Raw genomic sequence first — 25,957 nt, 5'->3', positions numbered from 1 at the left:
CATCACGGGAAATGGAGTCTGGGCGTGGAGCCGAGTTGGACTACAACTCCCACAAGGCCGTGCGGCCCCCCGAGCGAGCCGGCGGCGGCGGGTGGGAGGCTCGAGGGCCGCCCGGGACGTCCTTTAGTCGCACAGCGGGTGCCGCCGCGCATGCGCACAGCGCATCACGTGAGCGACGGCGCGGGCCGCCCCGGGGTCTCTGACCCTCCCCTCCCGCCGGGCGGGGCCGCCGCGTCACAGCGGACTCGGGGGCAGCACTTAAAACCAAAACGTTTATTGGAGCGTCGTACAAAAAGTTTCCAGTCATAAAATGCATATTACAAATCATCGGAGAAAGAAAAAGACCACACGTTTGGCATGCAAGGCCCCGGGCGCGGCCCGGCAGGTTGAGCCGGCAGCCGGGGCTCCGGCGGGGGGGCGGGGCGGGGGGCGGGGGAGCCCACTCCGCGCCCCTGGAGCCCTTAAAGCTAAGGACGTCGGACCCCGAGCTGCTGCCCAGGCCCCCCCCCCCCCGGGACGCCTGCAGCACGGAGGCCACCCGCCCGGTGCACCGCGCCCCCGGGGCCTGCCGCGGCCTAGCGTGGCCGCTCCCCTCCTGGGGAGGCCGGGGCTGCGGGCCCAGCTGCCCCGAGGCCCAGCCTCCGCGCCCAGGTCCGCCGCGGGCGCCCCGGGGTCGGGCCGGGTCCGGCCGCCGTCCCGGGGCCCGTCAGCATCGGGGGAAGCGGGGACACGTTTCCGTCCTTGAGAAGCGAGCCCCGGCCCGCGGACACTACACCTCCAGGGGCCTCGGCCCGGCCCCAAGCCGCGTCCCAGGGAGGCGGGCGTGGCTCAGTGTTCGTCTGCAAGACTCAGCTGCCCTTTCGGAAGGACCCACGGGGCAGCGCCCCTCCCCCGGGGCGGTCCCAGCGCCGCCCGCACAGCCCTGCAGTGGGGCCCGGGCCGCAGTCTGGGTACTGACCAATGTAGAAAAATAAATATCCATTAAAAAAATAACTTCTGTGTATCTATGTGGAGGGTGTAAACGGTGAGCGGACGCGGCGGCGGGGTGGACAGGCCCGGGGCCACCGGGGGCACCGCCACAGCCACAGCAACGTCCCTTCAGGGGGAGGCTGCGGACAGGAGCGGGGCGGGGGGTCGGAGCTCAGACCCAGCACAGGGCAGAGGCCCACACCGGGCGCCGGCCACGGGCGCCTCCCCTGCCGTCGCTGTCGCTCCCCGCACCCCGCACCAGGGCGGACCGGCTCCCAGCCGCGGGCAGTGGCGCCGAAACCCAGGGCACCTGCTCCCAAGGTGATCCCACTTCCCCCTCCACCTGTGCCCTTGCCCTTTACCTGGTGACAAGCCTCAAAACAGAGCTGTCCCCGTTCCCATTGCTTCCCCCCCTCTGCTGGTCCTGCAAGCTGAAGAACTTGACTACAGAAAGCTCCAGAAACCCAAGGGCCAGCCAGCCAGGAAGGGAAAGGGGCACACTGCAGGGCGCCCCAGTACGGGTGCCGAGCCCCGGCCAGCAGCCGTGCACCACCAAACCAGGAGTCACCCCGGAGCCCAGGCCGGCAGCCATGACCTGCACCCCAAGCCCCCGCGCCTGCGGCCGGGCCACCAGAGTTCCACAGCGGATGGGCCTGCCTCCACCAGCTCAGGACCTGGACTCTGGATTTGGTTTTGAACGAGCTTGACAGACAATTCAACTGCTACCAAGTCCTGCCCTCCGTCCACTCAAGGGCCCCAGGGTAGCTCCCAGAGGGGGCCCCGCGCGTCTGTGGTGGAGGCAGTGGGGACCCAGAGGAGCCCCCAGCCCGGCCGGGCCCTCCAGCCTGCACGCCCAACCCCCGCGAGCCGTCCGGTTCCTTGGCCTTGAATTCAAACAAATAGTGAAATGGGGCACCAAAAAAAATGTCTGGCCAGTGGCGAGGAAGGGAGGGTCCGAGGAAGGCGGAGGAAAGATCCCAAGCCGCCCCGTGTTCCGGCAGTATGCCTACAAATTCTCTAGAAACGTATCAAGGACTAAAGACAGCCAATGATATAAAAATAGTTTTCAGTGGCTCTGAGTGAAGAAAGACGAGCCATGAGGCGAGTTCCGTTCACATCACGCGGCAGCCTCGCGAGGTGGTCCTGGGGTCCCCCTGGAAAGAAAGGCCGGCAGCCTGAGAGGCCGATGCGTGCCCACCTGGCCAGGCAGGTAGCTGGCGGCCCGCCACCCTGCCGGGGAGAGGCCAGACCATGGCCTGCCCACCCCAGGACAGCAGCTCCCAGCAAGCGGATGGCCAGCAGCTTCAGCCTCACCTATCCCTGTTCCAGAACCTTCCACATCCCCTTGCTTCTGCTGGGAGCTACACAGCACATCACAACTAAAGGTCAGACACCAGCCTTACCTCGTAGAGCTGCTGCAGCTCGGCCCCAGGACCTCAGGAGCCCTTCCCCAAAAAACCATTTCTTAAGCCCCGGTCTCTCGGGCTGGGGGAGCAGCGGCGTCAGGGCCCGTTCGCGGAGGACCCTCAGGGCTACACTGCTGCCTGGAGGTGCTCCTGGGGGCCCCGGGCCAGAACCCGAGGTCCACACAGCGGGCAAGAACCCAGATGCAAGGCACTGCTCCCACAGCCCACCCCGGCGGCGAGCTGCGGGGCATCCAGGCCCGGACCCGGCCAGGTGTGCGTGTGCACCTGCCCGCGTGAGCATGCGTGTTCCAGCGCACATCCCCGGCTGCCACCTTGGGGCCTTTACCTGCTGATGGAAAAGATCCTCCTCGCCAAACTCCGCTGTCTCCTCTTCTCCCTCCTCCCCGTTCTCCGTCTCCCGCACCACCGAGGACTGCTTCACGGTTCTCATGGCCACTTCCTGTGCAAGATTTGAGCCACAAATGCTTGACCCCTGGGGGACGGACACCAGCCCGTCGTGCCGGCGCTCAGGTCAGGATGTTCCGGCCAAACTCCGGACGCTGCAGAGCCACGTACCAGACCCAGGGCTGCACCCACGGGCCCCACGAGCCAAAGCTCCGCCCCCGGGCCCCTGTGCGCCCAGTGGTGCAGTAAGGGTTGGACGTGGGGGGGGGGGTGCCTCTAGGAGGGACCCTGGCAGGCCTCGGCACCCACCTCCCCATCAGCGTTGATCAGGACAGTCCGGAAGCTCTCGCCAGTGCCCCAGCTGTTCTGGGTCTTCCACACGAGCGTCGAGGGGGGGCTGTGGGCCACTCCCGCGCCAGCTGCCCACACCTGGGGACACAGGGGGGCCTCCCCGTCAATACTGGCTCGGTCCCCAGTACCACGTTCCAGCAGCCAGCTCCCTATCGCCATCCCTGGGTCCGGCCGAAGGATGACATGTCAGGGGACCGACAACCCCCAGCTCCACGGTGGCCACGGGCTCTCCCATCAGTAGACACAGGCCGAGCTGTGCCCCGCGGCCCCAGGGCGCCACTCCTGTGAGTCTTCTATCCCTGTGCAGTGCCCGCCAGCCCACACAGCCTGGCCCCCCGCACCATGAATGCTGACACGTCCCAGGGCGCTGCAAAGGGCTCCAGTGGCATGACGCTGGCACAGGTGACCCGTGACAAGAGGCGGATGTTCCCAGAGCCAAATCACTCCATGCCTGCCCCCGGCCCAGCCCCATGCCAGCTACCCTTCCCAGTAGTCCCCTGGGCAGTGAAGACTGCCGCTTCCCCCTCCACGAGTGGCCCCACTGTCCCCACCGTCCCAGCAGCCCGCCCTTCCACGGCCACCTACCGTGACAGTCTGGCCGGCACGCAGCACGTACTTGGGCGTGAACTTGTAGGCGATCTCCTCCCCTTCCAGGACCTGCCTCTTGATCCTCCAGTTGCCCAGAGACTGGTCCTGGCACAGGGGACACCCGGCCTCACACACAGCTCGGGGAGGAGGCCCCACCCGAGCCCGCGGGGACGGAGGCCGCTCACCTTGTCCGAGCTGTTCTTCAGCTGCACGAACCTGCCCTCCAGGTCGATCTCCTCGATGCTGACGCCGCCCGAGGCCGAGGCCTGCTGCGCCAGGTGGAAGCTGGTGGTGCTGCTGCTGCTGCTGCCGGAGCCGATGCCGCTCGAGCCGGGGCCCGGCGACTCCTCCGCCTCCAGCCGCTTCCGCTTGCTGCGGCCCGAGCGGCCGGCCGTGGACACGCTGCTGCTGCTGCTGCTCGACGTGGCCCGCGATACAGTGATCCGTGACGACGGGCTGGGGGTCAGCTTCAGCCTGCGCGACAGAGGGGAAGGGGAAACCGGAGCTCCTGAGCGGCGGAACCCCGGGGGCCCCCCTTCCCCGCCCCTGCCCCCCACGCCCCCAGCCCCACCTCTCCTCCTCGCCCTCCAGCAGCTTGCGGTAGGCGCTGATCTCCATGTCTAGGGCCAGCTTGACGTCGAGCAGCTCCTGGTACTCGGCCAGCTGCTGCTGCATCACGTCCCGCATCTCTGTCATCTCCTGCTCCTTGGCGTCCAGCATCTTGCGGAACTTGTCCCGCTCCCCGGCCATGGTCTCCTCCAGCTCACGAATCCGGTCCTCTGCTGCGCTGGCCTGGCAGGTGGCAGGGGACCCGGGGCCAGGTCAGGCCTGCCTCTGCGGCTCATGCAGAGATGCCCACCCGGCTGCGGCCTCTCCCCACTCCTGCCTGAGCCGGCGGGCGCCCACAGCAGGAAAGCGGCCCTGGGGTGGGTGGGGGACAGAAGGACCCCCGAGCATGAGGTTCGTGGCTCGTCTACAGCCAAGTCGCCTGAAGGAGGGTCCCACTGCGGGGGCGGGCCCGGGACCATGGCCCTCGGGAGTCACCTGCTTCTGGAGGCCGGAGAGCTGGTAGCTGAGGGACTCCAGCCGCATGCGGGCTTCCTTCAGCTCCTCCCGGGCAGCGCTGGCGGCCTTGTCGTTCTGGTCAGAGCTCAGCTTGGCGCTGTCCAGCTAGAGGGACACGGGCAGGCCGGTGAGGGGCTGGCGGCGGCCAGGGAGCCTCGCCGCGCACCCTCCGGCCCCGGCCAGCACCTTGGCCTGGTAGGTCTGCTCCAGCTCCAGCTTGTACAGCCGCACTTGCTCGTCGTGCTGGCTGCGCAGCTCCTCCAGCGCCTGAGCCATCCTGAAGTCGTACTCCTGCTGCCGGCTGCTGTCCACCTCCACCAGGCGCCGCTCGTGCCGCCGCCGGGTCTCCCGCACCTCCTGGGGCGCAGCAAGGTCATCACTGCACTGCAGTGGGGCCCCGGCCCTGCCACTCACCTGCCTCCTGGTCACCAGTGTCGTCAACCCAAGTGCCACGCCCAGGCCAGGGCTCAAAACTATGCAAACAATGAACCGCTGGGGAACCTTCCCGGTTCTTGTTCACACAGTTCACGGCCGCAGGAGTCAGAGTCACCAGAGTAGACACGGCCCAGATGTCCCCCAGCTGACAAGCAGGTAAATACAAGGTGTCCCCCATGCACAGGAACGCTACTCAGCCACGAAAAGGAATGAGGCGCCCACATGTGCCACCCGGGGAACAGACCCTGAGCCCAAGACGCTCAGGGAGGGACCCAGACACAGGAGGCCACACAGTGTGTGAGTCCACGTGTAGGACACGTGCAGGACGGGCTCGTCCAAGGACGGGAAGGGGACTTGGGTGTGGGTGGGAAGTTACAGCTGATGGGCATGGTGTCCTTTTAGGTTGACGGAATATTCTAGAGTTAGAGATGAAGGCTGCACAACTCTGAATGTACCAAGATCAACCACATTGTACACTTCAAAAGTTTTATGTGTAGGCATATTTTAATAAAGCTGTTGTTAAAAGAATTCCTGATGAGGGGCACCCAGGTGGCTCATTCAGTTGGGCATCCAATGGGTGGCTCTTGGTTTCGGCTCAGGTCACGATCTCAGTGTCATAGGATCAAGCCCTGAGCTGGGGCTTTGTGCTCAGTGGGGAGTCTGCTTCAGATCTTCAACCTGCCCCACCCACATGCACCTTCTCTCAAATAAATAAAATCTTAAAAAAAGAAAAAGAGGGCAGCCCCGGTGGCTCAGCAGTTTAGCACCGCCTTCAGCCCAGGATGTGATCCTGGAGACCCTGGATGGAGGCCCATGTCAGGTTCCCTGCATGGAGCCCGCTTCTCCCTCTGCCTGTGTCTCTGCCTCCCTCTCTCATTCTGCGTCTTCCATGAATAAATAAAATCTTTAATAAAAAAAAAAAAAAAACAAAGAAAGAAAGAAAAAGAAGAAAAAGGAATTCCTACCAAGCCCATCTCAGGTACCTGGGATCCAAGACAGAGACCCGGCCCTCAGGACCAAGCCTGCGGGTCGCCATAGCTACAATAAATAAACCAACGGCTCGGGCCCTAGACTTGGTAGGGTCAGGTGCACCCAGAGGGCACTGTTCACCAGCCCCGGGCTCCAAGGGAAGGGGGCTCCCTCCTCCAAGAAACTCACTCCAGCACAGAAAGCAGGCACTTACCACACTGTGCCATCAGTTTGCAAGAACAATAGGACTGTTTCTCAAGGAAGCCAATCCTGTTTACAGAGAGGCCATGAAGCTCATGGAAGCCAGAGCAGCACACCCCCCCGCGCAGCGCCCCCTGCGTGGCTCCCCGCCAAGAGCTCCCAGCTGCCAGCCCCTCCAGGAGCCCCTGCAGGCTCCCCTCACAGGTCCCCGCATAGCTCTCTTCCTCCGCCCCTTCCAGATCCCCTCCGAGGCCCCAGTTCTCCGGCAGATGCCTTCAGGGCTTCCCTCCCGGGCTCTCCCCACCTCCCCTGGCAGCCCTGGCCTGGCTCTCACTGGGCCTGGCTGCAGCTGGAAGCCACTCCTCAGTCGTACGGGCATCCTTCCTGGCAGCAGCTCCCCAGGGGCACTGAGTGCATGCACCAGCTGGCCTGAGGTTCCATTCAGGACCATGACAGGACAATGGGCTCTGTCATGATGAGCTAGGGGGCCGCCAAGCCACGTCCCCTTCCAGAAGACACAGAACCCCTCGCTCTGCCAGGAACGTCACTCAGGAATGCCATACCCAAGGGCCCGGGCCCAGGGATTAAGAGGCGGAGGGGTGGGGGGGTGGACCCAAGAAGCAAAGGCAGCAGTGTGCCCTCCCCTGGCCTTTCACAGAGAGGGTCTGCCCTGGGTTCGGGGGGGGGGGGGGTGCCCCCAAACATGTCCATGTCCTAATCCCCGGAACGTGGGGGTGTGACCTTATTTGGAAAAGGGGACTTTGCAGATGAGATTAATAAGAGTCTCACAATCAGATTGTCCTGGATGACCTGGGTGGGCCCTAACCCAATGACAGGGCCCTCTTCGCGTCCTCTTAAGACACGAAGAGCAGAGACCGAGGAGAGGCTACGTGAAGGCAGCCCGGGTGGAGGGATGCAGCGACGAGCCAGTGTCCCCGGAGGCTGGGAGAGGCGAGGGACCTCGGGAGGAAACGCACCCCGCCTCCCAGAAAGTGGGAGGACACCGATGTGCCCACACAGGGAAGGCCCCCTGGCCCAGACTCACCTCCTCAAAGACGTTCTTCCGGAAGTCGAGCTCCTCCTGCAGGCTCTGGCAGCGGTTCTCCAGATCCACGCGCATCAGCGTCTCCTTCTCCAGCTGCTTTTTGGCCACGGCATGACCATCCTCCGCCTGGGAGACACAGGCCAGCAAGCGAGGTGACGACCCTCGTCTGCCGCACCGTGTGGCTTCTGGGGGCCCAGGGATCCCCTCGGACACGCACTCCAGCAGGGGGTGTCGGGGGGCTGGACACCCGGCCCAGGCCGCTCCCCCCACAGGCCGCCTGCCGCCTTAAACCTGCCTTGGCCAGCTGGGCGCGCAGCTCTGCCAGGTCACTCTCCAGGACGCGCTTGTCGCTGAGGGCGGCAGCCAGCTCCGCCTCACTCCGGTGAAAGAGGGACTCCAGATCCTTCACGCGGCCCTGGGCCACGGTGAGCTCGCCCTCCCTCTTCTTGGAGCTGCAAGTCAGGAGCGGGGTCAGCAAGGGCGGCAAGTCTGGGGCTACGGGAGCCCCCCAGGCAGTGTCGGGGGCCCAGGGACAAGCTCCTCTGGCCTCTGGCGGTGGGGGCAGCTGCTGCAGGGGCCGACCTACCCTGGCTCTGGGGTAACGGAGCCCGGCCCGTCGGCCCAGAAGGTGCCCCTTCTTCAAAACTGCTCTGTATCAGCTAACAAATACAAGCGCTCCGAAAAACCTCCAAGAAAGAGCTTGAATGTCAGGTTTTGGTGATTTGGGGACACAGGAGGTATCATTTATGGGATAATGACTTTTTAAGAAATTAATGTATAGCGACCCCTGGGTGGCTTTAGTGGTTCAGCGTCTGCCTTGGGTTCAGGGCATGACCCTGGGGGTCCCGGGATCGAGTCCCCATTGGGCTCCCTGCATGGAGCCTGCTTCTCCCTCTGCCTGTGTCTCTGCCTCCCTCTGTGTCTCTCATGAATAAATAAAATCTTAAAAAGAAAGAAATTAATGTATAATTTATTAAAGTTGCATATTAAAATGTCAGCCTTTAAAAAGTCAATCTTATTTGCAACCTTGACGTATTTTAAGCAGGCTCCTCTGATATTCTAGTAGACGATGCCCCCAATATTAAAGACAGCAAATTGATTTTTTCACAGCCAGCCATTACCAGCATGGGCCTGAGGCTCTCCAACACCTCTCAATGGAATTCTCAGTCTTCCTGGAGTTGAATGCAAGCCCAAGAAGGTGACAGAGCCATCCCCAGCAAGAGTGGGGGCCCCCAGGAGCTCCTCCCAGCACACCTCTCACGGGGGCACTATGGGGGCTGAGCAGCATCCACCCAGTGAGCGAGAACCACGGGGGCCATGGCATCGGCTCACATGAGGTGGGGTGGTGTAGACCAGTGCCTTCAGCTCCCGAACTGCCCGCGTCCTCAAAAGCAGCCCTGGGAACACAGAGCTCCACTCGAACATTTTATCATCAGCCTCCACGAGGGTCTCGGGGTCCTGCCATCCCATTCCTGAGTTAAGCCACACAGTCCTGCCTCCCCTGCTCACGGGGGGCTTCGAACCCTAAGCCCCTAGAGCAGGTTTTGCGGAGTTTGGGGAAACAAATCTTTGTCTGTCAACCATTACCAAGAGCCCACTGTGTGGGGAAAGCCACTCTCATGCCAGAGATACATTTGGGAACACCCTTGCTCTCCCGATGCAGAACGTCTTCGTGGGTGGCGGTGACAGTGAAACATGCCACCTGTCAGACACGAGTCTGCAACAGAAAGGCAGGGGAAGCAGGACGGGAGGGGAGGGAGGAGCATGAACCGGGTGGGAACTGCACTGCTGCGCAAGCCCTGCCAGGGGTAGCCCCCGAAATAGATCTGAATGAGGGGAGCATAAGAATGAGCCACATCCGTTATTTCCGGGAGAAAACTATTCGGGCAGAGGAAGCACAAGTGCAGAGGCCCTCGGGCGAGGTGTGCCTGGGAAGTCTGAGATCAGCAACGAAGCCCGGGTGCCAGGAACAGAGGCATCAGGTGATGGGGAAAACTTCTTTACTTTTCTTAAGTTTATTTAAATAATCTCTACACCCAATGTGGGGCTCGAACTCACCACCCCAGGATCAAGTATCGCGTGCTCTTCCAACTGAGCCAGTCTAGTGCCTCAATGTGAAAATTTCTCAATTTTATCCAATATTCAGATTCTCCAGAGCTACACAGAATGGTCCAGAAAGCAGGGGTACTGGGGCCTCCCACTGGCTTACGTCTCACTGGCCACGTCTTACGAGCTTGAGGGCGTTAACGCAAATTCCTCATTTGTTTAACAGTAAGTCCTGGAGGATTTGTCAGGCCCTCCACGCAGCTACCCACGTTCCTACCATCACAAGGATGGGATAAATTGGCTAGGGAAAGAACACCAGATCTCAACAGCCCCATCTCCCGGCTCTGGAAGGGCTCCTGCGCCTAGAACAGAAAGTGAGGCACCCGAGCGCCGGAGGGCGGAAGAGGCGTCCACAGGCCCAGCGAGGACAGGAAGCCTGCCTTGTGGGGCAGGGGCCACAAATCCTTGGATTGGCCATTCCTCTTGTCCCGCCTGCCACCCGCCAAGCCCAGCATCAGGCCAATCTGCTTGCAGGCTGAGGAAAGTGACTCTTGCGACAGTGGGCACAGCTGCCAGCCACAGACACTGTCGCAGAACAATGGGAGCAGCTTAACACGGCCCCAGCAGCCCCGGGCATGGAACATCCCGGCAGTCAGGAAAGAATCCTGGCACAGAGGACACTTGATGGCTCAAGGAGGGACATCTACAAGAGGCTCCTTGTGGCAAAAGCCCCCTGCAGTGGGGGCATGCAGGGGAGAAAGTACGAGACCAGCCAGGACGGCTCCGTTTGGGTGAAAGCTGCTCCTGCTGCAGACTTTTACTTTTTTCTTTTCTTTTTTTTTAAGATTTTATTTATTTATTCATGAGAGACCCAGGCAGAGAGAGAAGCAGGCTCCATGCAGAAAGCCCAAAGCGGGCCTTGATCTGGGGACTCCAGGATCACGCCCTGAGCTGAAGGCAGGCACTAAACTGCTGAGCCACTCAAGGATCCCCACTTTTATTTTTTTCTTTAAACTATTTTGCATTTTCTGCTTTCTTGACAGAGAGCATCTGTGACTGATAAGCAGAAAAAAAAAACAGGGCTTCTTAGCCCAGAGAAGGAGCCAAACACAGGATCACAGGCATCTGGAGGGTTCTGGAATCTGTACTGATCCTAGAGAGTGGCTGGAGTCCCAGGCTCTGGAATTCACTCAATTTTCCCCAAAAAGCACAAATCATCTTTTAATTAAGAAACCTAAAAAAAAAAAAAAAAAAAAAGAGAAACCTAATAAATTGAGGCACCTGGGTGGCTCAGCAGTTAAGTGTCTACCTTCGGCTCAGGTCATAATCCCGGGGTCCCGGGACCAAGTCCCACATCGGGGTCCCACAAGGAGGCTGCTTCTCCCTCTGCCTGTGTCTCTGTCTCGCTCTGTGCCTCTCATGAATAAACAAAATCTTTAAAAAAAAAAAAAAAGAAAAGAAAAAAACTAATAATTGATGAGATACACAGTCTACGTGGCTGTTTAACAGTGCAGATGGCCTTTGCTCCTTGGCCAAAGACCGGGTGCCTTGACTGTGTGGGTCTACCTCTGGACTTTCTGCTGTGTTCTCCACGGAAGAACCCAGGGGCACATCCCTGAGAGAAGCCCATCTGAGGCGGCTACACACCATGTGGTTCCAAGTCTAGGACGTTCTGGAAAAGGCGGAGCTGCAGAGGCGGTGAAAGGACCTGTGGTGGCCGGGAGTTTGGAGGGAGACAGGAACAGGTGGAGCAAGGGTTTTCAGGGTAGTGACGCTATACTGGCAGACACAGCTTCCTTATATACCTGCCCAACGGGAGTGAACCCTAACGTCAGCTCTGGCGCTGCCTTGTCTCTGACATTGCACACTTGCTAATGCGTGGTGTGTAAGGTGTTTACCAGAAGGGAACTAGAGAAGAGATTTTAGATACTTTGTTTCTACTCATCTTCCTATAAACTGCCTAACTACCACCCCCCAAACTCTATTTAAAATAAAATGGAGACACCCGGGCAGCTCAGTGGTTGAGCGTCTGCCATCGGCTCAGGATGTGACCCCGGGGTCCTGGGACCGAGTCCCACATCGGGGTCCCTGCAGGGAGCCTGCTTCTCCCTCTGTCTGTGTCTCTGCCTTTCTGTCTCTCATGAATAAATAAATAAAATCTTAAAAAAAAATAAGTAAGAAGAGAAAAAAAATCCCACAAATGCGAAGGCGACCCTGTTGATAGTTAGGACTGTGAGTGGGGGCTCCGAACCAGGACTCAGTCCTGGTCACTGCCAAGCTGAGGGACCCTGGACAAGCCTGGCCCCTGCCTCAGTTTACCCGAGTAGGGACAAGGACAGTCCGGCCCTGATCACATCTGACCACGTGCTGTCCCGTACAGTGTCCTCTGTGAAGCACTTTGTTCAGGTACCATCCCCACCAGTGGCGCCGGGTTTCCACGCCATCCACGGGCCTTTTACTCATAAGCAGACCCGAGGGAACGTGCCTTAGAAGAGAAGAGGCCGGGCCCGAAGGCCTCCCACCCACCCGGCCTGGATCCACGCTCTGGGATTCCTGGACGGGAGGGAAGCAGACCCCATTCCCCCGGCGGGCCTCCCGACAGGAGCCCTGGAGGCTGAGGGAGCACGTCCAGGTCCCTGGGGCCCCGACATGGCAGGGGTGGGGTGCACACCAGTGGCTCCCGAATCCAGGGCCGAGGGGAGGCTGGGCCCTGTGGCCTGGGGCCTCCTCTCTGGGAGCGGCGGTCCAGCAGGAGCAGCTCCCCAAGACTCTGTTTCAGGGCAGCTGCTCAGGTTTCAAATCTGCCTGGGGCTGAATTACGTGGGGGGGGGGAGGGGACAAAGGTGGTGGGAAGGGGCACGTAGAAAGCCAGGCCACAGCACCCTCCAGGGGTGCGCACCCCCCGGGGCCAGCCGCAGGACCCTGCAGCAAGGGTGCCCAGGTGTGGGGAGGCCTGCCCTGGACACACCACGCCTCGGCGTCCGGGCGGCCAGTGCCGCTGCACACCTACCTCTTGTTCGCCTCCTCCAGCTCGGCCCTCAGTTTCCCCAGTTCGATCTGCAGCCGGGCCCGCTCCCGCGCCGTCTCATCCAGCACCCTGCGGGCATCAGCCAGCTCCGACTCGTACAGCGTCTTGATGCCGCTCACCTGAGGGGAGCAGGAGGCCCAGCTCAGGGAGAACCCCCTTCCCCACCAGCAGCAGGGGCCCCCGGGCTGGACACAGCTCCCAGTGATGCGGGGACCTGCCCAGCCAGCCCCACCTGCCATGTCCCCTCATCCCCTGCCCCGGCCACCCACCAGCGGGCACACGGCTCATGCTTCTCGTGCCTTTTCGCCCCCAGCCTCCCCCCACCGTGCATAGGGCCGGGCGCAGGTATTCACAGGTACCTGCAACCAAACCGGGACAGGGAGAGGCCCTCAACCCCACTAGGGCAGCTAGAGTCAAAGAGACAAAGGGGAACAAATATCGGCAACACAAAGAAATCCCACGGCCCGTGGAAGCCAGCAGGGCAGGTCCCCTCCACCCCAGCGAGTCCACTGCCGGAACCTACCGCCCAGGAGAAGCGACATGCGCATCCACGTGAACCCATGTGCGTGTTCACAGCACAGTTCACAGCAGCCAGAAGGTATAAACGACCCCAATGTCCGTCGGCGGACGAGCAGATACACACTGTTCCCCACGCACGAGCACATCCCTAGGCCGTGAGCAGGAGTGAGGCGCCCACGTACTGCCCCAGGGATGGGCCCCGAGTCCCTGGTGCTCAGGGAAGGAACCAGACACAGGAGGCCCCGCAGGGTGTGAGTTCGTGTGTGTGACACGTGCAGGACGGGCTCCTCCACGGACGGGGAGGGGACTCTTGGGGACCGGGTGGGGGGTGACTGCTGATGGGGGCCAGGCTCCTATGGGGGATACGGGAATGTTCTGGAGCTGGACAGGCGATGGCTGCACACCTCTGAACACGCTAAAGCCACCGATGCGCACAGCGGGATGCGAGAGCCGCAGGGGACAGGAATTCAGTTCAATAAAGCTGCGGGCGGAGGCCCAGCCCAGGCGCTCCCGGGCCGCTCTGGGCGCAGCGGGTGTCGCGCTGGGGGTGCACGGTGGCTGGGACCCCTCCTTCCACGGGAAAGGCCCCTGAGCAGAGGGGGCCGGGGAGCTGCCGAGGACCTGCCACGTGGGGTGACCACCATCGCGCCTGCAGGGACCGAGGAGCTTCCCGGACCTGGGACTTCTCAGAAGAGCTGGGGCTCTAACAGCCCATCTGAGACCCGCCTTCCACACGCGACCCCCCGGCCCCCGCCTGCGCATCCTGGGCCTCGGTCCAGCAGCTCCCAGTCACTTCATCCCATAGGTAAGGCGGGACACGGGCTCCTGGGCCCGATCTCACAGATGGGGAAACGGAGGCACAGAACAGTAAACTGGCCTCTCCTGACCCGTCGCTGCAGGGCAGAGCAGGCCCACTGGGGGCAATTCCAAGAGGATGACACATGCTGGTGGAGCAGAGACGAAGGTTCTCCCTCCTGCACCCTGGCCACCACCGCCCACTGCGACGGCAGGGGCCTCCCTCCCGCAGAGCCGGTCACCTGTGGCCACGCCCGATGTTTCCAACGCTGGGAACTGGACTCCGAAATCAACCTTAGGTCACAAAGTGGCCACTCCTGTCTCCAGAGGTAGCTGGGCACCCATGTTTACGCACCCAGCTCTGTGTCCTGCCATCCTACCTTCCAGAACTCTCCTAAGCCGGGGGGGTGGGCAAGATCCCCTCCGCCACCCCAGACTGGGGTCCTTTCTCACACACCCCCACATCAGGTGGGGGTCCCGGGATGACCAGGAACCAACACAGCAGTCATAAAGGTGACCTAGTACTGAGCCGGCTTGGGGGAGGGGCAGGAGAAGCGGTCATGACACTGTATTTAAGTTCTCGATGGGGGCACCTGTGGGGCTCAGTGGTTGAGCATCTGCCTTCGACTCAGGGTGTGACCCGGGGTTCTGGGATCGAGTCCCGCATCGGGCTCCCCGCAGGGAGCCTGCTTCTCCCTCTGCCTGTATCTCTGCCTCTGTTTCTCTCATGAATAAATAAATAAAACCTTAAAAAAAATAAGTTCTCCATACTTCAGTCAGTGGAAGCTTTGCACTAATTTTAAATTTTTTTTTTTAAGTAAACTCTACCCCCAACGTGGGCTTGAACTCACAACTCCAACATCAGGAGTCACATGCTCCACTGACTGAGCCAGGGGGCATGCCAATAATTTTAATTTTTTAAACATTCCAGCAAAACATTAGTTGTCCCACTGCCGCAGCCCGACACCAAGGAAACACCAGGTGGACCCCAGCAGAAGGACATCCTACAAATTCCTGACCAGTGCTCCTCATGACTGCCCAGGGCAACCACACCAGGGGAGCCTCAGAAGTGGTCTCTACCCCAACAGGCCCAAGGAGACGTGACATCTGAACGCCTCGTGGGGTCCCCAAGGCTCCTGGGACAGAGAAGTGAGGGGAAACTGAGGACTCCCAAATGAAGTATGGGTGTTAGCCAATGACGTCGATATGACGTCAGTACTGGTAAAATCACTGTGATAAACGCTGATGGGGGGGGGGCATTACTAGGGGAACCGGGTTGGAATACGCAGAAACCCATACTTTCGCCATTTTTCTGTAAATCTAAAACTAGCCTCAAAATAAGGTTGAGGACACAAAAATACACCGTATCGCCTGCCTCCACGACTGAGATGTTTGGCACCCCCCGATTCCCTCGTCCCAACCCTGCACCAAGGCCACACTCTCGCCGCCACCTCCAGCGTCTTGTTTGAAGTACCGCGTTCTGGGATGCCCGGCGGGCTCCGTCGGGGGAGCGCGCAACCCTTGATCTCAAGGTGGGAGTTCAAGACCCGCAGTTGTCCAGATCACTTAAAGCACTAAGTTCTTGCAGTGGCCCCTGTCGCTTATCTAGGCCGGTGGAGCCAGGCCCTCCGGCCACATTCCATCCCACCCGCTGTGTTCGTCCCGCCTGCAAACCCAGGACCAAGGTCTGTACATCTTTAAGTGGCTGGGGGCTGGGGGCTGGGGGCTGGGGGCTGGGGGCTGGGGGCGGGGGAGAAATCTGGCGACACAGGTGAACTGCAGGAATTCAGATTTCAGAGCGTATAAATAAGGTTTTCTTGGCGCGCAGCCCGGCCCGTCCCCCTGCACGTCCCCCTGCGCGGGGTGCGGGTGGCCTCCCACGGTAACCCCAGGGCTGAGGGGCCGTGACCACACCTCCGGGCCGCGGAGCCAAAAATGCTGACTCTGGCCTCTTCAGAAAACATTTGCCAACCCCGCTGCAGCCCTGGGACAATTCAGAACATTCTTGCAGAGCACAAGCTCCCAGCCTCTTTCAGGCCACTAACAGGTGTGCTCGGGGCAGGCCTCCCGGCACCTGTGACAGTCACTGCGGAGCCCGGGCGCAGCAATGGGAGACCCGTGGCTTGGGCCTTTTGTCTGGTCTTTTATGGCATCTGCAAGCGCCAAGAGTGAACAAATGTGTCAGCATGTGTTGGCCGGGGAGGGGTAGCATGGGGGGAAGTCCAGATAACCCGAGGTGACCCGTTCCTGTTCCTGTGTCTCTGGGGCACGAAGTCTTCCCGGCTGGGAACCACAGCTCTGCGGGCAACCCCCAAACACAGGCCACCCCCAGTGCTGCTACTTCTGCCCACCCAGCTCCCTGGGTCCACCCAAGGGAACCCCCTACCCACCCCACCCCCCCACAGCAACAGGACACCTGAGCAGGTAAGGGAAAAGAAACCGAAGGCTAGAGAAACTTAACACCCGACTGGGGAGGCTCCCTGGAGAACTGCCCCCCCTCCTGGGTCCCATCCCTCCCTGCCAGCACCCAGGAGCTCTCTCAAACAGCAATCGCGCCCAGCCCGGCCCCAGTCCTTCCAGAAACCCTCCAGCGATACGAGCACACGAGTATTCAGCAGCACTGCCTACCCGAACAAGAGAAGTATCCTCGGATACCCGGGTGGACTCGTACGTGGGCACGTGAGAGCGAGCGTGTGTGTGAGAAGGGCAAGGGCTTGGCAGCTTGAGGTTTCCCTCACGCACCTCAACTGGACTTTACTGCGAGCGTGTGGTACGCTTGTAACGTTTTACAGACATCCTCAAAGGGTTCCTGAGGTGGCTTCTCCTGATGGCATTTGGGGCTGGAACATCCTCTGGGGTGGGGCCACCCTGAGCACTGGCGGGGGGCGGGGATGTGCGGCACCCCTTCCCCACCCACTCAATGCCAGGAGCACCTGGAACACAATGAACATTAATGTCCCCGGCATCACGCACGTCCCCTGGAGCAGCGTCCATCCAGGTGAGAAGCTGCTGTACAGGTAAAGCGCACACCGCTCAGCCCACGTCCCTCCTCCTGGAGCCACCTTCCCAGCGCCCTCTGCGCCTCTGCCCACCCACCTCACCGCAGCCCATCAAGCCTGGACCCCACTGTAGCCCAAGGCCGTTTCCAGGTCCAGCCCTCTGAACAGCCCATGAGGGCACCCTAGGCTCGCCGCTCCAGCACCCCCCCACCAGCAGTCACCAGCTCCCCCCACTGCCCAGGTGAGAGGGACACTCATCACCTGGCCCACAGGCAGCTGGAAGCTCCAGGGGAACAAGCTGGTTGCAAGTCCCAGCTCCAGCTGAGGGCACACCCCTCACCCCCAGGTGACACCTAGAACCCCTGCATGGCCCCTGAGGTCACAGTGGGGCAGGTTTATCACCCACAGCAAGACTGCCTTTGTTCCCGTGAGTTCGTCTGGATTCCAGAAAGCCCAGACCAGCCGAGGAGTAACGCTGCTGCCCAGACAGACGGGCCTGATGGGGTTCCCCTGGCCCTCTTGCACGCACTCTGGGTACAGCACCCACGCGGTGCAGGCTGGCACCCACTTCCACTGGGCCCAGCAGGCTCATCACCCCATCTGCAGGTGGCACAACCAGGCCAAGGGAAAGACGAGAAATGCGGACGGCGCAGCAACCAACCCGGGTTCCCTGCAGGCAGGCACCAGGCCGCATCCTGAGGACACACGCGTGGCCGAGGCAGGCGGCCACGCTCGCTGGAGGGCCAGGGCGGGCGAGTCTAGCTCCTAGCTCCGTGTTATAAACAACAAAACCCGCCCAAGGTCACACAGACTAAAAGCAGGGTGCATCTGAATTTGAATCCAAGCGCAAGCAGTATAGACAGCACCTCCTACCAACGAACCTTCTTCGTCTCCATCACCCAAGCCACTTTCTGAGCCATTCCCTATCCTGGCAACTATCAGAGGCAACAGAACCCACGGGATACCTCCTCTGGGCGCCTGTCCTCCTTCTACAAAATAAACACTAACAGGCAAGGCCTCGCAGGTAGCACAGGAGGGGGCAATGTTTCCATTTTACAGAAGAAGCACCAAGACCCAGAGTGTAAGTGACTTGCCCAAAGTCACACAAAGGGCAAGTGGCTCCCAGAAATGACCCCCCAGCTGCTCTCCCACGAGTCTGTCCCACAGTCCACAGTCAGGACAGGGCAGCCGAGGCTCAAGCACATTCTGGCTTCAGGGCCTGGCTCTCCTACTGGGCCCTCAGGGGGAACTACAACGTTGAGCACCGCACCCCTGATTCAGAGGAACCCCATCTGGGTTTTAAGGGGCCAGCAGGGGTCTGGCTGAGTAGGGGGGGGGAGGGCCTGGGCCCAGTGAGGGCTGGTGTAGAGTTGAGCTGGAGCCACAGTTCCCAAGCAAGGAAAGAACTCGGCCTGGACCCCTGGACACCCGGCCCCTCGAATGCCCCCCCAGGGGTGGGGCTTGCCCAGCCCCTTCCTCCTCCGTCTGTAGTGAAGCCCTGGGACCCATCTGGAACCCAAAACTTCCTGCTGGATCCCCAAAACCAGACGTCACCCCATCCCCTCATCCCCTCCAGGTTGTAGAGCCTACCAGGCTCCATCCCATCAGCCAACCGGGTGCCCCAGGGCCCAAATGAGGACCTCTCCAATTTCCCCTGGGGCATCAGACGCCCCCCCCTCCCCTCCGGCGCCCCCCCAGCCCAGGTGCGGGTAGGAGATGGAGCCCGCAGCCTAACCACCTCCCCGGAATTCAGCACAGGACTCCGCAGAGCTGGATGGAGAGCAGCGCATGGGACGCCCCCCAGGGACCCCCACGAGACCCTCCACCCTCCACCCTCCGCAGGGCCCCTTCCCACAGCCTGAACTCCCAGGCTCCTCGGAGACCAGAGAACCCCACCACATCTCCCAGGACGCCGGAGCATCCGGATGCATCCCGGGGCTCCCCGCCACTCTTAGGGGAGCTAAGAGATCCCGGCCAGGGGATCCCCAGATCTCCGAGCACTCAAGGCTCGGGGCTGCCCCAGCTCCCCCAGTCGCCCAGAGATCCCTTAGGGGATCCCTCGGAGGACCGTATGCCTCACTGGGGGGGGGGGGGGCGGGTACATGAAACCCCCTGCCGGGCCCTCGGCGGGCGGGGCCTGCCCCAGGGTGCACCCCTCGCTTACAGGCGCCCGAGAAAGCCGGGGAAACCTTCGGTGGGCGGGGCCCGGTCCAGAGAGCATCCCGCATCCCTGGCTCACAGGTCCCCCAAAGATCCCGCGGCCTTCTCCGTGGGCGGGGCCTGCCCCAGGGCGCACCCCCCGCCTGGGCCCCTCTCCCCGAGACCCCCTGAGGGTCTCCTCGGTGGGCAGGGCCCGCCTGGCCTCCAGACCTCACGGGGGGGGTTCCCCGAAACCCGCGGGGCATCCTCCGAGGGCGGGGCCTGCCGAGCGCCCCCGGTGGGCGGGGCCTGCCGAGCGCCCCCTCCGAGGCCGGAGCCCCCCCGCGCCCCCCCAAGCCCCGGGGACCCCGGTGGGCGGGGCCCGCCGAGCGCCCCCTCCGAGGCCGGAGCCCGGTTGCGCGCCCACCTCGCGCGTGGTCACCTCCTCCCTCTCGGAGATCTTGAGCAGCAGCCGGTCGTTCTCGAGCTCGAGCGCGCGGACGCGGTCGATGTAGTGCGCCAGGCGGTCATTGAGCTCGCGCAGCTCCTCCTTCTCCTGCAGCCTCGACAGGCGCGTGGGCGACAGCGGGGTGGCGGGCCCGCCCGCGCGGCCGGACAGCGGCGTGGCCATGGCGGCGGCGGCGGAGGGGGCGGCGGCGGCGGCGGCGGCGGCGGCTCGGGGCCCGCGCGGCTCGGGACGGCGGCCGCGGCGCAGCGGGCTCATTCAATCCGCGCCGCCGACCAAGATGGCGCTCGCCGCCCGCCGCCGCGGAGCAGCCTGGGACTTGTAGTCTGTCGCGGCTGCGCGGGGCGGCCCGGGAGCTGTAGTTCCCTGCGCGGGCGAGACCCCCCTCCCGCGCTGTGCTTTGCTGTTTGTTCCTCCAACTGCTGGCGTCCGGGGCCGAGTCTCCGGCCTGAAACCCCCAGCTCGACCGCAAATGACACCGGGTTTCTTTCCAATAACCACTGTCCCCGCTTGGATCTCCTACCCCCCTCTCTGGAGTCCTATTACAATTAGAGGTGAAGGAAACTCAAAAACAAGCTCAGTGATGTCGTTTACATGTAAAATAAAATAATAAAATAATTAAATTAAAAATGGTAAAGGTTTAATTTATTTATGACAGACAGAGAGGCAGAGGGAGAAGCAGGCTCCATGCAGGGAGCCCAATGTGGGACTCGATCCTGGGACTTCAGGATCACACCCTGGGCCAAAGGCAGGCGCTAAACCGCTGAGCCACCCAGGGATCCCCTTAAACTAAATTAAAAAAAAAAAAAAAAAAAGATAAAATGTAAAATGTAAAATAAAAAACTGAGCTCACAGCAGCACCTGACTGGCTCAGTCAGAAGAGCATAGGACTCTAAATTATCAGTTTGAGCCCCCCCATTGATTGTAGAGATTACTAAAATAAAATAAAATAAAATAAAATAAAATAAAATAAAATAAAATAAAATAAAATAAAATAAAACAATAAACTTAAAAAAAAATAACCGAGCTCACAGATACAGAGAACAGGTGGTTGGCGGTTGCCAGTGGAGGGGTGGGAGGCAGGCAAAATAGGTGAGGGGTCAAAAGGTACCAACTTCCAGTCATACAATAAATAAATCAAGGGGAGGTAATTAATAACACTGTATCCGCATATTTGAAACTTGCAGAGAGAGTAGACCTTAGACGTTCTCTTCACAAGAAAAAAAATTATGTGTGCTGATGGACGCTAACTGCACTGACTGTGATCATTTCAACAATGTACACAAATATCAGATCATTAGGTTGTACACCTGAAACTACTACAATGTTATAATATATCTATTATACCTCAGTTTAGGGACCTCAGGGTGGCTCAGCGGCTGAGTGTCTGCTTTCAGCCCAGGTCATGACCCCGGGGTCCCAGGATCGAGTCCCACATTGCGCTCCCTGCATGGAGCCTGTTTTTCCCTCTTCCTGTGTCTCTGCCTCTCCCCCTACCCCCTCTGAATAAATAAATAAAAATCTTAAAGATAAAACAAATAAATAAATAAATAAATACTTCAATTTAAAAGAACAAAAACACCTCAGGGAAAGAAGCCAGGCACAAAAGGCCACATATCGTCTATATGATTCCACTCATATAAAATGTCCAGAAGAGGCACATCCACAGAGCAGGGTGTCAGCGCCCGGCCATCCCGGCCGGAGTTTCCTGTGCTGGGCCAGGGTGCAGGGGAGCATCTCCAGGTGCATGCCAGCAGCACCATGCCCCCCTCCAGTCTGATCAATCAAAATATCTAGACATTTCCACCTGTTGCCTGGAGGCAAAATTGCCCCCAGTTGAGAACCACTCCCTTCCTCTCACCTGGGACTCGCCAGAAGAACCATCCTTCCCACACATCCCACGTCGGGGATTTGCCTTAAACAGCCTGCTCAGGGACTCCAGCAAAAGGCACCCGGAGAACTGATTGCCCTTCCAGCCTTCTGGGGAGGCCAGAAGGTGTCCCCGCCACGCATCCTCACCTGTCAGGAACACCTGATGCTCACTCAACTCCCCTCTCTCCGGGGCGGGGGGCGAGGGGCACCACCTGAGAACCAGGGCAGGAACGAGTTCCCAGCTCACTGTCACTATGCCGTCTTCCCCAAAGCTCCCTTGTGCTTTGATTTTTAAAAATATTTTATTTAGGGATCCCTGGGTGGCGCAGCGGTTTGGCGCCTGCCTTCGGCCCAGGGCGCGATCCTGGAGACCTGGGATCGAGTCCCACGTCGGGCCCCCGGTGCATGGAGCCTGCTTCTCCCTCTGTCTGTGTCTCTGCCCCCCTCTCTCTCTCTGTGGCTATCATAAATAAATAAAAATTAAAAAAAATATTTTATTTATTTATTCATGAGAGACACAGAGAGAGGCAGAGACACAGGCAGAGGGAGAAGCAGGGTCCCTGCGGGGAGCCCGACGCGGGACTCGATCCCGGGCCCCGGGGGTCACGGCCTGAGCTGTCGGCTGCCCCTCATCACTGGGAATAGCCGGCGCCGCAGACGGTCGGGAGGATGCGCGGGCGCTCAAAGCGGAGCAGGGGTCCCTGACGCCCCTGGGGCGAGGGGGGGAGGGACTGACATTGGCGGGCGCCGGGGGTCTCCTGCCCCAGAGCGAGCTGCAGCGCCCTCCTGGTCAGAGCTCCCGCTGACCGGCGCCCAGAGCCCCCCGGGACCTGGTCCCCACTCGGGGCCCTGCGGGGTCCCACCCGCGCGACCCTGCGCTAGCGCGCCCATCCTGTCCCGGCCCGGACGCCAGCCCTCCTCCCTCCTCCGCCTTCCCGTCGGTGACCCTATTGTGGCCCCAATGCCCCGCCCCGATCTCCGGGCGCCGGGGGCTCCCCCCACCCCACGCGGGCCCCCCGGGGGGGCTGGACTGCAAGTCCCAGAGAGCCCTGCGCTTCCCGTGGGTGGGTCCGGGGCTCCCCCTCCCCGGGCGGTTTGGGAGGCGTCGGCCACTTTCAAATTTTGGCGCTGGGCGGGCGGGCGGGGCGGCGACCGCGGCTCCCAGCCCCCTCCTCCCCCGCGAGCTCGGGCTCCCCCTGCGCAGGCCGCCCCCGCCCGGAGCGCAGCGGGATTCGAACCCAGGACGCGCGGGCCCGGGGCGCAAGAGGGTTACAGGCTGTGTCGGGGCGGGGGCGGCGCCGGGCGAGCAGCTCCTCCAGGCGCTGCCCCCCCCCCCCCCCGGCCCTCCACGCCCCTCGCCCCGCGCGGGCTTTGGCGCCAGATCTTTCAAACTCTCACTGCAACGGCTGCCCCTGGCTCGGGGCCCGGCCCGAGGACCCGGATTCCGGAGCCTGGATCTGTGCGGCCTGGATTCCGGAGCCCGGCGCGCGGGGAGGGCTCACTCCGGAGCCGGGCCAGGCCTGGGGGCTAACCCGGCATCTAGGGGCAGAACTCGGCCGCCCGCCCGCCCGCCCGAGGGCTGGAGCCTATAATCCCAGATGGAATCTGGGTTGGTGGGGGGGGATGCTGAGGCTGGCGGGCGGCTGTGGCCTACGGGGTGGAAGGCTCTAGAGGCATAGACCAGTATTGATGGAGTCCCCTGTGCCAGGCCTCGGAGCCGCATCAGTGTGACCCAAACAGAGATCCTTGCTGGGGGGGTGGCGGGGTGGAGAGGACACAGATACACTTCACAAGCCAACCACGTGGCTGGTGGAAGAGGGAATGTGGGCAAACAAGGTCAAGGGGCTCGGGAGCCCCTGCGTAGGGGGATGCACTTTTTTTTTTTTTTTTTTAAGATTTTATTCATTCCTGAGAGACACGGAGAGAGAGGCAGAGATATAGGCAGAGGGAGAAGCAGGCTCCCTGTGGGGAGCCTGATGTGAGATTCGACCCCAGGACCCCGGGGTCACACCCTGGGTGGAAGGCAGATGCTCACCCACTGAGCCACTCAGATGCCCCTGAAAAGGTTATTTTAAAACTGAGCTTTGAAAAAATAGATAAATAAATAAAAATTTAAAAAATAAATAAAACTGAGCTTTGGGGGCACTTGGTGGCTCAGCAGTTGAGCATCTGCCTTCCGCCCAGGGCGTGATCCTGGGGTTCTGAGATCGAGTCCCACATCAGGCCCCCTGCATGCAGCCTGCTTCTCTCTCTATGTCCCTGCCTCTCTCTGTGTGTCTCTCATAAATAAATAAATAAACTAAATCTTTAAATAAAATAAAACTGAGCTTTGGGGGCCCCTGCGGGGGCTCAGCAGTTGATCCCGGGATCCCAGGATTGAGTCCCACATCGAACTCCCTTGCAGAGAACCTGCTTCTCCCTCTGCCTGTGTCTCTGCCTCTCTGTCTCTCTCAAGACTAAGTAAATAAAATATTTTTAAAAATAAAACAAAACAAAATAAATAAAACCGAGCTTCGTGGAAACATTAGTGCAACCATTTTGATTTTTATCCAGCTTTATGCTTTCAAGCAGTTTCGGGGACAGATGTGAAACAAGTACGTGATCTAATGTTAGTGTGCTAGTTATCTGTCACTATGTAACAGAGACCCAAACGCAGTGGCTTAAAGCAACTCACCTTATCTCCGTGGCTCAGGAATCTGGGTGCGCAGTAGCTGGGTCATCTGGCCAGGGCTTCATGAAAACTCACTTCAAGCTCACTTGCACAGAAGGATCCAGCCCCTGCAGGCTATAGGCCTTAGAGTGTCAGGCGGGCCGTTGTCCAGGGGCTGTCTCAGTTCCTTATCACATAACAGAGGTTCTCATTCGGGTTTTGAAACCCTCTGTATTTGTTGTAATAGGAAAAACAAAAACAACCCAAATATCTATCGAACAGTGGACCCAAACCTCCATGGACATTACACGGTGGAAAATGATGCTGCGGTGAAGATGAATGCCCCAGGGACACGCATCCCCAGAATGACCTCCCAGGTGTAAGATTGTGCAAAGAAAGCAAAGCCCACAAGACTACCAGCAATATCCTACCATTTTTATAAAATTCAAAACCTGGCTAACCTAGCTGATGTGATGCAATTGAAAGGAAAAGTGGAAACATGGTTACTCAGAAGTCAACACGGTGGTGTTGTCTGGTGAGGAAGGGGGTGACAGGTGGGGATGGGTACATAGTGGTGGGGGCTTCAACACAGGGTCACATCCTGTTCTTTTTTTTTTTTTTTATGATAGTCACACACAGAGAGAGAGAGAGAGAGTCAGAGACACAGGCAGAGGGAGAAGCAGGCTCCATGCACCGGGAGCCCGACGTGGGATTCGATCCCGGGTCTCCAGGATCGCGCCCTGGGCCAAAGGCAGGCTCCAAACCGCTGCGCCACCCAGGGATCCCCCACATCCTGTTCTGAAGGCTGGTCGTTGTGAAGTCTCTACTCTATAAGCTGGACATGTAAGTGACAGATGCTTTTTCTGTGTTTGATAAATTTCATATATCAAAAATGAAAAAAAAAAAAACACACCAACTTTCCTTGGGCTGCTTTGTAGAACAACGTGGTCCCGGGGCGCCTGGGTGGCTCCGTTGGTGAAGCATCTGCCCTCGGCTCAGGTCGTGATCTCGGAGTCCTGGGATCGAGCCCCACATCGGGCTCAGCAGAGAGTCTGCTTCTCCCTCTGCCCCTTCCCCTGCTCACGCTGGCGCTCTGTCTCTGAAATAAATAAATAAAATCTTAAAAAACAAAACAAAACAGGCTCAGCAGTTTAGTGCCGCCTGCAGCCAGGGGCCTGATCTTGGAGACCCGGGATCGAGTCCCACATCAGGCTCCCTGCGTGGAGCCTGCTTCTCCCTCTGCCTGTGTCTCTGCCCCACCCCAACCCCCTCTAATAAATAAATAAAATATAAAAAAAAACCAACGTGGGCCCAATATAAATAGAATACCCTACCGCCAAAGAGCAATGGTAATCCTGTGACCTCATAGACCTGTTAACTATGCTCCCTGGTAATCATGTTGCAATATGTAAATGTGTGAAATCAATATACATTGTACACCTTACAGTTGCACAAGGTCATATGTCAACTACGTCTCAATTTAAAAAAAAAAAAGAGTATCCTAGGGGTGCCCCTGGGTGGCCCACTCTATGAAGCATCTGCCTTCAGCTCAGGTCATGATTTCAGGGTCCTGGGATGGAGCCCTGTGTTGGGCCCCCTGCTCAGTGGGGAGTCTGCTTCTTTGTCTCCCTCCCTCCCTGCTCATGCTCTCTCTTGCTCTCTCTCCCTTTTACTCTCGGTCTCAAATAAATAAAATCTTTAAATTTTTTTTAAATTAAAAACAATTTTTTAAATGAAATCTTATTTAAAATGTGGTTTCAGGGGACGCCTGGGGGACTCAGTGGGAGCATCTGCCTTCGGCTCAGGGCATGATCCCGGGGTCCTGGGATCGAGTCCCGCATCGGGCTCCCTGCATAGAACCTGCTTCTCCCTCTGCCTGTGTCTCTGCCTCTCTCCGTGTCTTTCATGAATAAATAAGTAAAATCTTTAAAAAAAATTTTGGTTTCAAGATGGCTGGCTGGCTCAGTTGGAAGAACATGTGACTCACGATCTCAGGGTCATGAGTTTGA

At 59.8% G+C, this 25,957-nt stretch overlaps 1 protein-coding gene across 3 annotated transcripts; it reads right to left on the bottom strand.

Moving 5' to 3' along the window:
• Positions 1-2,018: 2,018 nt before the first annotated feature.
• LMNB2 (lamin B2) lies at positions 2,019-19,611 on the bottom strand. 3 transcript variants are annotated; one of them, XM_072787950.1, is made up of 12 exons: positions 19,388-19,611; positions 12,491-12,627; positions 7,730-7,886; positions 7,435-7,560; positions 4,971-5,141; positions 4,764-4,889; positions 4,291-4,511; positions 3,905-4,193; positions 3,717-3,824; positions 3,090-3,209; positions 2,722-2,835; positions 2,019-2,123 (listed from the first exon to the last, which is right to left on the bottom strand). In XM_072787950.1, exons 1-12 carry the CDS (start codon positions 19,589-19,591, stop codon positions 2,082-2,084), a joined length of 1,815 nt encoding a protein of 604 aa, XP_072644051.1. In that variant the 5' UTR covers positions 19,592-19,611; the 3' UTR covers positions 2,019-2,081. The 3 variants fall into 3 exon arrangements, with proteins under 3 accessions (XP_072644051.1, XP_072644052.1, XP_072644053.1); XM_072787951.1 differs by lacking the exon at positions 19,388-19,611 and adding an exon at positions 18,986-19,057; XM_072787952.1 differs by lacking the exon at positions 19,388-19,611 and adding an exon at positions 13,032-13,316.
• Positions 19,612-25,957: the final 6,346 nt, after the last annotated feature.

This window comes from Canis lupus, chromosome 19 (assembly GCF_048164855.1).
Source record: "Canis lupus baileyi chromosome 19, mCanLup2.hap1, whole genome shotgun sequence".
Classification (NCBI taxonomy): Eukaryota; Metazoa; Chordata; class Mammalia; order Carnivora; family Canidae; genus Canis; species Canis lupus.
Note: the sequence above shows the minus strand (reverse complement) of the source record. Positions and strands in the feature narration are given on the sequence as shown.